This window comes from Bombina bombina, chromosome 6 (assembly GCF_027579735.1).
Source record: "Bombina bombina isolate aBomBom1 chromosome 6, aBomBom1.pri, whole genome shotgun sequence".
NCBI lineage: Eukaryota > Metazoa > Chordata > Amphibia > Anura > Bombinatoridae > Bombina > Bombina bombina.
In genome coordinates this window covers 730,629,202-730,643,171 of record NC_069504.1, presented here as the reverse complement: position 1 = coordinate 730,643,171, position 13,970 = coordinate 730,629,202, and the positions used below count along the sequence as shown (strand labels likewise).

The following is a 13,970-nucleotide window of genomic DNA, read 5'->3' as shown; positions in this document are numbered from 1 at the left end:
GGCATTTGAGGGTAGTTTCGGGACACGGGACTCAGAGCATCAGACTGGGACTATCCCGGTGAAACCGGGGCGGGTGGCAACCCTATCTCAGCCCCTTTCAGTGGGTGTCCAAGGCCTATCTTATCAACAATGCTAAATTGGGAGTTGGACAGCAGCTGAAGTATAACTGTTCACAGAGCACTTACTCTGGTGAGCTGAAGAAATTGTGAGGTAAAATATCTTCCCTTTTTACATTGAGATGTTCAGGTGATATTGTTATGTCAGCTTTTTACAGTTATACTGCATCACTTTCAAGTGATTGAGCCTATGGGGCCCATTTATCAAGCTCCGAACTGAGCTTGTGGGCCCGTGTTTCTGGCGAGAAACAGCAGTTATGAAGCAGCAGTCAAAGACCGCTGCTCCATAACCCTGTCCGTCTGCTCTGAGCAGGCGGACAGGAATCGCCGGAATTCAACCCGATCGAGTACGATCGAGTACGATCGGGTTGATTGACACCCCCTGCTGGCGGCTGATTGGCCGCAAGTCTGCAGGGGGTGGCATTGCACCAGCAGCTCTTGTGAGCTGCTGGTGCAATGCTGAATACGGAGAGCCATTCAGCGAGGTCTTGCGGACCTGATCCGCACTGTCGGATCAGGTCCGCAAGACCTTTGATAAATAGGCCCCTATGAGTTTATATGTCTTATTACGCTCCTGAGCTTAAAGGGACACTGAAACCAAATTTTTTCTTTCGTGATTCAGATAGAGCATGCGATTTTAAGCAACTTTCTAATTTACAACTATTATCAAATGTTCTTCATTCTCTTGGTATCTTTATTTGAAATGCAAGAATGTAAGTTTAGATGCCGGCCCATTTTTGGTGAACAACCTGGGTTGTTCTTGCTGATTGGTGGATAAATTCACCCACCAATAAACAAGTGCTGTCCATGGTCTGAACTAAAAAAATATCTTAGATGCCTTCCTTTTCAAATAAAGATGGCAAGAGAACGAAGAAAAATTAATAATAGGAGTAAATTAAAAAGTTGCTTAAAATTGCATGCTGTATCTGAATCACGAAAGAAAAAATTTGGCTTCAGTGTCCCTTTAAGTCACTGCTTTTTAAAAAGATAACAAGAAAATTTGATAATAGAAGTCAATTAGAAAGCTGTTTAAAATTGTGTGAAATGTCTGAATCATGAAAGAAAAATGTTGGGTTTCATGTCCATTTAAATTAATATTGATTGTACATTTTTTTTAATTAACCCTTTTCTATCCCTTTAAGCTTTTATTGCTGATATCTATTATGAATTTTAAAGAAAAAAGTAATTTTAATTTTTCCTTTTTTTCTAAAGGGACACGAAACACAGTTTTGCAAGAATATTTTTATCAATGTTAGAATTTTGCAAGATCACTAGATGGCAGTGCTTTTTGCTGCCATGTAGTGCTCCAGACTCATGCACACTACCTACGGTACCTAGGTATGCTCTTTAACAAAGAATACCATGAGAAAAACACAAATTGTATTAAGTAAATTGGGAACGTTTTTGTACATTGTCTAAATCACAAAAAAACAAACAATTTTTTTTTTCAGGTATTTTTGATTGCTTATAATTTATTAAGCTTTACAATTTATGCCAATCAGTATAGCGGTAGCAGAGAGGCAGAGTGCTACTGAATTTGCTATGGGCTTGATTTATCAATCCGTTCGCCCAGCTCCAACTGCAGGTTCTCTCTCTCAGAATTTATCAAGCAGCGTGATTGGCTGTGTGCGGGCGGGGGGCTCTTGTGCAGTGCTGAATTCAAGCAGCGGATTGCTGCCTGCCAGAGGCAAGCTGGGGCGGACAGGGGTGCATATGTATGCCCCTGTCCGCCCCAAGCTTGATAAATCGAGCCCTATGTGTTTCATCTCAGGTGCAGGTCATAGGTTCACCATCTGTAATCTAGCCAAACATGTTTTACAATGAATCCCCTAATCATGGCAATGTCTGCAAGTTTCTCTTACAAAAATAACTTTAAAATAGAAATCCTAACAACAAAATGGGGAAGCAAGTTTTAAATGTCCCTTTAATTTGTTCTTTATGTTTTGGCATGAATAAAACGGGTTAAAACCTGTACTTGTCTGGTTCCTAGTGGGAATATATTATCACAAAATCAGATTAGAGCATTTGCAATACTATCATTTTCTCATTATTATTTCCTTGGTACTCACCGATCAGTCCTGCATATGCTCCAAGACAAGCCGGGTAATTATCCCGCGCACAACCACTTACAGTCTGTGATGAAACCTGACAGTTAGTAATGAAATCTGCCAACCGAGACCTGCACAAAACACACAACAGTATGAATTAAATGAACTGAACGATTAGTGTGCACTAGTGGAAGGTTACTTAAAGGGACAGTCTACTCCAGAATTGTTATTGTTTAAAAAGATAGATAATTTATTACCCATTCCCCAGTTTTGCATAACCAACACGGTTATATTAATAGACCTTTTACCTCTGTGATTACCTTGTGTCTAAGCCTCTGCAGACTGCCCCTTATCTCAGTTCTTTTGACAGACTTGCATTTTAGTCAATCAGTGGTGGCACATAAATAACTCAATGGGAGTGAGCACAATGTTATCTATATGGCACACATGAACTAGCGCTGTATAGCTGTGAAAACTGTCAAAATGCACTGAGATAAGAGGTGGCCTTCAAGTGCTTAGAAATTAGCATTAAACAAAGACTACCCAGAGAACAAAGCAAATTTGATGATAAAAGTAAATTGGAAAGTTGTTTAAAAATGCATGAGCATCTGAATCATGAATGTTTAATTTTGACTAGACTATCCCTTAAAAAAATGTTTTTAAAAATGTTTATATCTATAAATATATATATATATATAAATATATACTGTATATATATATATTAGTATTAAAGTGCTAACTGTTCATTGTTAAGTATACATTAAATCCTTGTGAGTGCATAACTGAGATTATTAGGAATAACTATTGGTTAGTTTTAAAGGGACATTGGACACCACTTGTTTTGTGTAAAAATTCCCACACTCTTTAGAGAGGACAGAAAGACTAGGGAGTACCTCAGCTTCACCCATGGATCTCCCTGACTCCACTTTATTGCTATAATCATGGCTGACTAGAAACTTCTATCTCGCCCTCAGTAATTCCCCATATATACATAGATTTACATACACTTATGCATGTATACATAGCTATACCTAAACATGTGTTTGACCCTGGTTCTGTGACTGTGATGCATGATCCCGAGCTAATATATATATACACACACTCACCGGCCACTTTATTAGGTACACCTTGCTAGTACCAGGTTGGACCCCCTTTTGCCTTCAGAACTGCCTTAATTCTTCATGGCATAGATTCAACAAGGTGTTGGAAACATTCCTAAGACATTTTGGTCCATATTGACATGAGAGCATCACGCAGTTGTTGCAGATTTGTCGGCTGCACATCCATGATGCGAGTCTCCCGTTCCACCACATCCCAAAGGTGCTTTATTGGATTGAGATCTGGTGACTGTGGAGGCCATTGGAGTACAGTGAACTCATTGTAATGTTCAATAAACCAGTTTGAGATGATTTGAGCTTTGTGACATGGTGCATTATCCTTCTGAAAGTAGCCATCAAAAGATGGGTACTCTGTAGTCATAAAGGGATGGACATGGTCAGCAACAATACTCAGGTAGGCTGTGGCGTTTAAACGATGCTCAATTAGTAGTAAGGGGCCCAAAGTGTGCCCAGAAAATATCCCCCACACCATTACACCACCACCACCAGCCTAAACCATTGATACAAGGCAGGATGGATCCATGCTTTCATGTTTACGCCAAATTCTGACCCTACCATCTGAATGTTGCAGCTGAACACGAGACTCATCAGACCAGGGAACGTTTTTCCAGTCTTGTATTGTCAAATTTTGGTAAACCTGTGCAAATTTTGATGATCTCTATGCGGTCAACTAGATGGTTGTGCGGGTTGTAGGGATCCGGTTCTTTTGTAGACTTTCTGAGGAATTAGTCTCTTATTTTAGAGCCACATTCTCGCAGCTCCGTGGGTCATGTACTTAGAGGAGGTCTGTGGAAGCACGCTGACCGTCCAGTGTAGAGGGTGCCGTTTTCAAAATTCAGAATAGGGCTTCAAATGTAGCAGAACTGATTTCCTCTACATCTCTAACCTTTTTTGGCTTCAGAAAGTTAACTGGCATATGCCAAAATCGTCCTCACACAGAAAGGGCTCAGGAGCTCTACAGAAAAGCAGCCATCTCCTAGGCTGGCTAGCTCCGCCAAACCTGTGCAAATTTTATAGCTTCAGTTTCCTGTTCTTAGCTGACAGGAGTAGCACCTGGTGTGGTCTTCTGCTGCTGTAGCCCATCTGCTTTAAGGTTTGACGTGTTGTGCGTTCAGAGATGGTATTCTGCATACCTTGGTTGTAACGAGTTATTTGAGTTACTGTTGCCTTTCTATCATTTCAAACCATTCTGCCCATTCTCCTCTGACCTCTGACATCAACAAGGCATTGTCATCCACACAACTGCCGCTTACTGTATATTTTCTGTAATTGTCTGTAAACCCTAAAAATTGTTTGTGCATAAAAATCCCACTAGATCAGCAGTTTTTGAAATACTCAGACCAGCCCGTCTGGGACCAACAACCATGCCACGTTCAAAGTCACTTAAATCCCCCTTTCTTCCCCATTTTGACGCTCAGTTTGAACTTCAGCAAGTCGTCTTCACCACGTCTAAATTCCTAAATGCATTGATTTGCTGCCATGTGATTGGCTGATTAGCAATTTGTGTTACCAAGCAATTGAACAGGTGTACCTAAAAAATGACCAGTGAGTGTATATATACTGTATATATATATATATATATATATATATATATATATATATATATATATATATAGCTGGTGATCATGCATCACAGTATATACTGTATAGTGCAATAGACTGTTTTAACAAAATCTCCATTGTTTGACTTCAGCAGAAGAATTACACATCAGGGATAGGCTGCTGTGTGCTTTTTCAGTTTTCGTGATTTGAAAATAAGACTTAAATTACAGGAAAAGGAGGTAAAATAAATAATGAAACTTATTGCAAAGTTGTTTAAAGAGTAAATACATGCTAGACATAATGATGTATTCAAGCCAAAGATTAGCCTTAGAATAATATGTAGATGTATTCTTATATTACTTATATTAGTTGTTTAAATATTAAAATTATAAGTGTAAAGCTTTACTTTCTATAAAGAACGTTAGTTTCTATAAATTTATCCCTGTGCACACAAGACTGTGGAATTTTATTGCTTGTTTTATATCTGTCTTCAGCAGTTGAAACAGATAAGGAGAAACTCAAGTTCAAACATAGCGGCGCTCATTACTTTATAGAAACTCAGTGGAATTTAGAAAACAAACAACGTTCACAGTTAAATTACAGGGAAATGTGACAAAATATATAATGAAAGTATATTGCAAAGTTGTTTATTTAACTACACATAATTAAACATTTATACTACAATCTCTTACTGTTGAATATACAATTTTATAGTCTTGTTTACTGTTCTTTAAAAATGTGAGCTTCATCTATGAGATCAGTTATTTTCTAGGCAAATAAGTAGGAACTGACAGTAGAACAGTTATGTCATAAAGCGGCTTGGTTTTTGTTGCATACTTTTCAGATTTATATATTTGCATTGACAGATGAAGGTTTTCTAAATAGGTTTTACAAAGATTAGTTCCAAATTTACATCAGGTGCTGAGTACCACCCAATGAATTAAAGCTTAGTTACTGAATCACTGAAGAATAACAGGAAAAGTTATGTAAAATAATCTATGGGAATCAGAAAAAGACTGGTAAGAAGAATGTGACTTACTAGACTGTGGAACTAAATTAGACCCCAGCCCCCGCCGCTTCCTCACACAAGACACAACTAAGATTTTAATTTACTCTCTAATCATTTCCCACCTTGACTATTGCAACTCCATCCTCTCTGGTCTCCCGAGTCCCTAGCTATCACCTATCTCTTTTCAATCTATAAATAATGCCTCTGTCAGGCTGATCTTCCTTACATGACTCATCTGCAAATCCCTTCACTGGCTTCCTCTAGCCTCATATACAATGATAATCAGCTGAGTGTAAACTATCGGCTAGATTACGAGTTTTTGTCGGTAAGGCTTGCGGCTCTAACGCTCCTTTTTTTCCACCGCTACCTTAAGCCAACGCTGGTATTACAGGTTTTTTTAAACCTGGCGTTAGCCGCAAAAAGGTGAGTGTAGAGCAGAATTTAGCTCCACATCTCACCTCAATACCAACATTGCTTACGGTAGCGGTAAACTGGCTAAACGTGCTCATGCACGATTTCCCCATAGGAAGCAATGGGGCTGAGCTGGCTGGAAAAAAACCTAACACCTGCAAAAAAGCAGCATCCAGCTTCTAACGCAGCCCCATTGTTTCCTATGGGGAAAGAAAAAATATGTCTGCACCTAACACCCTAACATGAACCCCGAGTCTAAATACCCCTAATATTACACTTATTAACCCTCTAATCTGCATCCCCCGACATCGTCGCCACCTGCATTATATTATTAACCCCTAATCTGCCGCTTCGGACACCGCCGCCACCTACATTACAGGGAGTGCAGAATTATTAGGCAAATGAGTATTTTGACCACATCATCCTCTTTATGCATGTTGTCTTGCTCCAAGCTGTATAGGCTCGAAAGCCTACTACCAATTAAGCATATTAGGTGATGTGCAGCTCTGTAATGAGAAGGGGTGTGGTCTAATGACATCAACACCCTATATCAGGTGTGCACAATTATTAGGCAACTTCCTTTCCTTTGGCAAAATGGGTCAAAAGAAGGACTTGACAGGCTCAGAAAAGTCAAAAATAGTGAGATATCGTGCAGAGGGATGCAGCACTCTTAAAATTGCAAAGCTTCTGAAGCGTGATCATCAAACAATCAAGCGTTTCATTCAAAATAGTCAACAGGGTCGCAAGAAGCGTGTGGAAAAACCAAGGTGCAAAATAACTGCCCATGAACTGAGAAAAGTCAAGCGTGCAGCTGCCAAGATGCCACTTGCCACCAGTTTGGCCATATTTCAGAGCTGCAACATCACTGGAGTGCCCAAAAGCACAAGGTGTGCAATACTCAGAGACATGGCCAAGGTAAGAAAGGCTGAAAGACGACCACCACTGAACAAGACACACAAGCTGAAACGTCAAGACTGGGCCAAGAAATATCTCAAGACTGATTTTTCTAAGGTTTTATGGACTGATGAAATGAGAGTGAGTCTTGATGGGCCAGATGGATGGGCCCGTGGCTGGATTGGTAAAGGGCAGAGAGCTCCAGTCCGACTCAGACGCCAGCAAGGTGGAGGTGGAGTACTGGTTTGGGCTGGTATCATCAAAGATGAGCTTGTGGGGCCTTTTCGGGTTGAGGATGGAGTCAAGCTCAACTCCCAGTCCTACTGCCAGTTTCTGGAAGACACCTTCTTCAAGCAGTGGTACAGGAAGAAGTCTGCATCCTTCAAGAAAAACATGATTTTCATGCAGGACAATGCTCCATCACACGAGTCCAAGTACTCCACAGCGTGGCTGGCAAGAGAGGGTATAAAAGAAGAAAATCTAATGACATGGCCTCCTTGTTCACCTGATCTGAACCCAATTGAGAACCTGTGGTCCATCATCAAATGTGAGATTTACAAGGAGGGAAAACAGTACACCTCTCTGAACAGTGTCTGGGAGGCTGTGGTTGCTGCTGCACGCAATGTTGATGGTGAACAGATCAAAACACTGACAGAATCCATGGTTGGCAGGCTTTTGAGTGTCCTTGCAAAGAAAGGTGGCTATATTGGTCACTGATTTGTTTTTGTTTTGTTTTTGAATGTCAGAAATGTATATTTGTGAATGTTGGGATGTTATATTGGTTTCACTGGTAAAAATAAATAATTGAAATGGGTATATATTTGTTTTTTGTTAAGTTGCCTAATAATAATGCACAGTAATAGTCACCTGCACACACAGATATCCCCCTAAAATAGCTATAACTAAAAACAAACTAAAAACTACTTCCAAAACTATTTAGCTTTGATATTAATGAGTTTTTTTGGGTTCATTGAGAACATGGTTGTTGTTCAATAATAAAATTAATCTTCAAAAATACAACTTGCCTAATAATTCTGCACTCCCTGTATAGTTATAAATCCCTAATCTGCTGCCCCCAACACCGCTGCCACCTACATTATAGTTATTAAACCCTAATCTGCCCCCCAACGTCGCCACAACTATATTAAATTTATTAACGCCTAATCTGCCTCTGCCAACATCGCCGCCACTATAATAAAGTTATTAACCCCTAAACCTAAGTCTAATCCTAACCCTAACACCCCCCTAACTTAAATATAATTTAAATAAATCTAAATTAAATAACTACAATTAAATAAATTATTCCTATTTAAAACTAAATACTTACCTATAAAATAAACCATAAGATAGCTACAATATAACTAATAGTTACATTGTAGCTATTTTAGGATTTATTTTTATTTTACAGGCAACTTTGTATTTATTTTAACTAGGTACAATAGTTATTTAATAGTTATTAACTATTAAATAACTACCTAGCTAAATTAAGTACAAAATTACCTGTAAAATAAAACCTAACCTAAGTTACAATTACATCTAACACTACACTATCATTAAATAAATTACTTACAATTAATTACAATTAAATACAATAAACTAAATTACGAAAAAAAACAAACACTAAATTACAGAAAATAAAAAAATTACAAGAAGTTTAAACTAATTACACATAATCTAATCCCCCTAATAAAATAAAAAAGCCCCCCCCCCCCAAATAATAAAATGCCCTACCCTATACAAAATTACAAATAGCCCTTAAAATGGCTTTTTGCGGGGCATTGCCCCAAAGTAATCAGCTCTTTTACCTGTAAAAAAAAGAATACAATACCCCCCCAACATTACAACCCACCACCCACACACCCCTACTCTAAAACCCACCCAATACCCCCTTAAAAAAACCTAACACTACCCCATTGAAGATCACCCTACCGTCTTCACCCAGCCGGGCACAAGTGGTCATCCGATCTGTCCAGTAGTCTTCATCCGATGGGGCAGAAGAGGACATCCAGACCAGCAGAAGTCTTCATCCTATCTGGGCAGAAGAGGACATCCGGACCGGGAGAAGGCTTCATCCAAGCGGCATCTTCTATCTTCATCCATCCAACGAGGAGCGACTCCATCTTGAAGACATCCGGCGCGGAGCATCCTTCCAGCATGACAACTAACGACGAATGGCGGTTCCTTTAAATGACGTCATCCAAGATGGCATCCCTCGAATTCTGATTGGCTGATAGGATTCTATCAGCCAATCGGAATTAAGGTAGGAAAAATCCTATTGGCTGATGCAATCAGCCAATAGGATTGAACTGGCATTCTATTGGCTGTTCCAATCAGCCAATAGAATGCGAGCTCAATCCTATTGGCTGATTACATCAGCCAATAGGATTTTTCCTACCTTAATTCCGATTGGCTGATAGAATCCTATCAGCCAATCGGAATTCATGGGACGCCATCTTGGATGACGTCATTTAAAGGAACCTTCATTCTTCGTTAGGATGTCATTTGAAGAGGATGGCTCCGCATCGGCTGGATTGAAGATGGCTCTGCTCCGCTCCGGAAGGATGAAGATAGAAGATGCCGCTTGGATGAAGCCTTCTGCCGTCTGGAGGACCTCTTCTACCCCGATCGGATGAAGACTTCTGCCATATGGAGGACCACTTGTGCCCGGCTGGGTGAAGATGGCTCAAGGTAGAGTGATCTTCAGGGGGTTAGTGTTAGTTTTTTTTAAGGGGGGATTGGGTGGGTTTTAGAGAAGGGGTTTGTGGGTGGTGGGTTTTAATGTTGGGGGGGTATTGTATTTTTCTTTTACATGTAAAAGAGCTGATTACTTTGGGGCAATGCCCCGCAAAAGGCCCTTTTAAGGGCTATTTGTAATTTAGTATAGGGTAGGGAAATTTTATTATTTTGGGGGGCTTTTTTATTTTATTAGGGGGATTAGATTAGGTGTAATTAGTTTAAAATTCTTGTAATTCTTTTTTCACTTTCTGTTATTTAGTGTTTTTTTTCTCCGTAATTTAGTTTATTGAATTTAATTGTAATTAATTGTAGTTAGTTTAGGTAATTTATTTAATTATAGTGTAGTGTTAGGTGTAATTGTAACTTAGGTTCGGATTTATTTTACAGGTCATTTTGTACTTATTTTAGCTAGGTAGCTATTAAATAGTTAATAACTATTTAATAACTATTGTACCTAGTTAAAATAAATACAAACTTGCCTGTGAAATAAATATAAATCCTAAGCTAGCTACAATGTAACTATTAGTTATATTGTAGCTATTTTATGGTTTATTTTACAGGTAAGTATTTAGTTTTAAATAGGAATAATTTTTAAAAATTTGTTAAATTTATTTCATTTAATTTAAATTATATTTAAGTTATGGGGGGTTAGGGTTAGGTTTAGACTTAGGTTTAGGGGTTAATACCTTTAATATAGTAGCGGCGACGTTGGGGGTGGCAGATTAGGGGTTAATAAATGTAAGTAGGTGTCGGCGATGTTAGGGCAGGCAGATTAGGGGTTAATAAAATTTAACTAGTGTTTGCGAGGCGGGAGTGCGGCGGTTTAGGGGTTAATACATTTATTAAAGTGGCAGCGATGTCCGGTCGGTAGATTAGGGGTTAATAAGTTTAGTTAGGTGTCGGCGATGTTAGGGGCAGCAGATTAGGGGTTCATAAGTATAATGTAGGTGGCGGCAATGTCCGGTCGGCAGATTAGGGGTTAAAAATTTTTATTATATTGTTTGCGATGTGGAGGGGCCTCGGTTTAGGGGTTAATAGGTAGTTTATAGGTGTTAGTGTACTTTGTAGCACTTTAGTTAAGAGGTTTATGTTCTGGCGTTAGCCCATAAAACTCTTAACTACTGACTTTTAAATGCGGTAGAAGTCTTGACAGGAGAGGGTCTACCGCTCACTTCTTCCAAGACTCGTAATACCAGCGTTAGGCAATTCCCATAGAAAAGATAGGATACGCAATTGACGTAAGGGGATTTGCGGTAGCCTCAAGTCGCGGAATAGAAAAGTGAGCAGTAGACCCTTTCCTGCCTGACTCGTAATACCAGCCTTAGATAAAAAGCAGCGTTGGGACCTCTCAACGCTGCTTTTTAAGGCTAACGCCAAACTCATAATCTAGGCGTATGTTTCTTTAGGGTGTTAGGGATGGGCGAATGTGGTGAAAGTGTAATTCACTTGGTAGAACGAATAGTCTTGTGGACATTTGTTTTGTACAATCGAATGTTGATAAGAACAAAAATTCAGTAAAATTCGGTAGTCAAATGTTATTTACGGTTTTCAAATGTTACTTCAGAATTAGATAGAACATCCACATTCAAAATTTTGAATGTATAATTCAATACAACAAATACTATTTAGAAGTTAATTAGTTCATGTGATAGGGAATTTAGTAAATTGATACATAATAGATACAAATATATCAATTCAAATTCTTCTATTTCAAATATTGCATAATTAGAATATTAAATTGAAAGAGCGCATACTATTATAAATATATTGATTCAAAATTTTCTTATTCGAATATTGCATAATTCGATTCAAATTATGCAATATTCAAATTAGAAAAATGTGAATAGAATATTACATTTAAACATAGCAGTAGAAATACTATTACATTAATCGAATGTTAGATTGTTGTAAAAACATTCAAATTCAAAACGTACGAATGTGTTAAAATTCTTTAATTTTTTTTTTGAATGTTGCAAAACATTCGCCCACAGTATTAGCAACTTGGAGAGCGGCACCTATCATTAGGTGTATGTGCTGTAATAGTAAAGAACACATTGCTGTATTAATGCTGGAGAAACATAAGTTGCCTATGCAGGTACAAAACCATTTAATTAAACTGCTTGGGGCCAAAAAAAGTTTGTATTTCGGAATATTTGTACATTTGCATCTGTAAACTGCAACTGCTTTGAGAAGGGATGGGACCAATTATAAACAACCGTAACTTATGTCTTAATACAGTTTATACATAGAACCTAAAGATAGTTTTACAGCATTTGTAATACTTTTGTATACATAGTCCCATTGGAAAAGGTAATAGTTGTTGTTTGAAATAAATATGGACTAGCGTTTGCATTTTAGAACACAAACCAAAGACACAAGCAGAGAAGATTGTTACTGGTAGGGAAAAATGGAAATTATTTTATTTTAAAAAAAACATTAATGAAAAGTCAGGATTTTTTAATAATTCTGGATTCTGGCATTCTGTATTTGAGGATTTGTACCTGTACTAGGTGACAAATATCTGAAGTGTACCCTAGAAATTTTGTAGACAAGAGAATGTGTCTTAACAGAACAGAAAATGTTAACGTTGATGTGAGTGAATTAAATGATAACAGTGCAAGTTGTTAAAGGCCTAAAGTGCCTTATTACCTGCACACTGGATCCTGTCGACAAGCACTCCAGATTTCCATACAGTTGGGATTTGTTGTCCTCTGAAAGGAACAGCTTGGCACTGTAGTCTGACGTCTTCGTTCTGCGCAAGCTGTGTCCCGACATGGACAAAAAAGCATTGGATAGGAGAGGTCCATTGGGACACGCTCCATAAAATTACGGAGGGCCTTGTGACACTTGTGACGGCCACAGTTTTCTGCTCCTGCTGCGCAGGTTGAAATAAAGCCAGTGCGCTGTCGCTTGCACACGTCGTTTAGATTACAGGATTTGGCAGCATCCAGGCAGGCATTGTGCTTAGATGGGGAGGCTTCTGAACCTGCAGAGTACAGAGCGGTGAGAAATCTTGCACTGAATCCATCTAGATTCCAATCACAATTGTATTCCCAACATACAAGAAGCAATCTGTTCACACAGTTTCTTTATATGAGATTTTATTTTCACACAGGTCTATAGAGACCAAATTACTTTATTTATTGTGTGGATTAAAGGGATACTAAACCCATTTTTTTATTTCATGATTCAGATAGAGCATGAGATTTTAAGCACCTTTCTAATTTACTCCTATTATCAATTTTTCTTTGTTCTCATGCTATCTTGATTTGAAAAAGCAGTACTGTAAGCTTTAGAGTCAGACCATTTTTTGTTCAGCACATGGGTAGCACTTGCTGATTTGTGGCTAAATGTAGCAAACCAATCAGCAGCTCTACCAAGGTGCTGAACTAAAAAATGGGTCGGCTCCTAACCTTTTATTACTGCTTTTTCAAATCAAGATAACATGAGAACAAAGAAAAATTGATAATAGGAGTAAATTAGAAAGTTGCTTTAAATTGCATGCTCTATCTGAATCATGAAAGAAAAAATGAGGGGTTAGTATCCCTTTAAGGATTGTATTAAGGATTAAGGAATTTGACGATTTATGCAAATTCATATTAAAGACATTAATGGATGTGTTAAGTATATGTACTTTCTCTTCAGCCAAATGAAATGAATAATTAATAGGAACACAGCTTACTTGAAATAAATAGTTTATTGTAATATACTGATGTGTATTTAATTTGGTTTACCAGGAAAATACATAATTTTCCTGAATTAGATTACAAGGACACATGAAAAAGACACGCACAAGCAATTTTACCCATTGAACATAAACTTAATGTAAATACAACAAAATGGTGAATAGCTTAGCCAACCTTTCAGGGCTACTGCCTCTCATATTATGTAGTTTATCAGTGATGATTTTACTGTGGCACATGGGGGTGTAAAAGCACCCCGTTATTTTGGACTACACTCCCATTGTACTTGATGGGCTGAGAGAGGGGGAATTTCCCCTAACCATCTAGCCACTCCCAGATACCACCTAGCCACACTTTTAAACATCCTATTTTCTCAGTGACCAACAGCTCTGTAGGGTGTTTGCCCCCCCAAA

At 38.3% G+C, this 13,970-nt stretch overlaps 1 protein-coding gene across 1 annotated transcript in view; it reads right to left on the bottom strand.

Moving 5' to 3' along the window:
* Positions 1–13,970, bottom strand: part of GFRA2 (GDNF family receptor alpha 2) — a 106,878-nt gene that overhangs the window by 9,312 nt on the left and 83,596 nt on the right. The window contains exons 4-5 of the mRNA XM_053717937.1: positions 12,524–12,860; positions 2,186–2,295 (exon numbers count right to left, since the gene is read on the bottom strand). Of these exons, the coding sequence (XP_053573912.1) occupies positions 2,186–2,295; positions 12,524–12,860 (447 nt within the window). The remainder of the gene's footprint in view (positions 1–2,185; positions 2,296–12,523; positions 12,861–13,970) is intronic.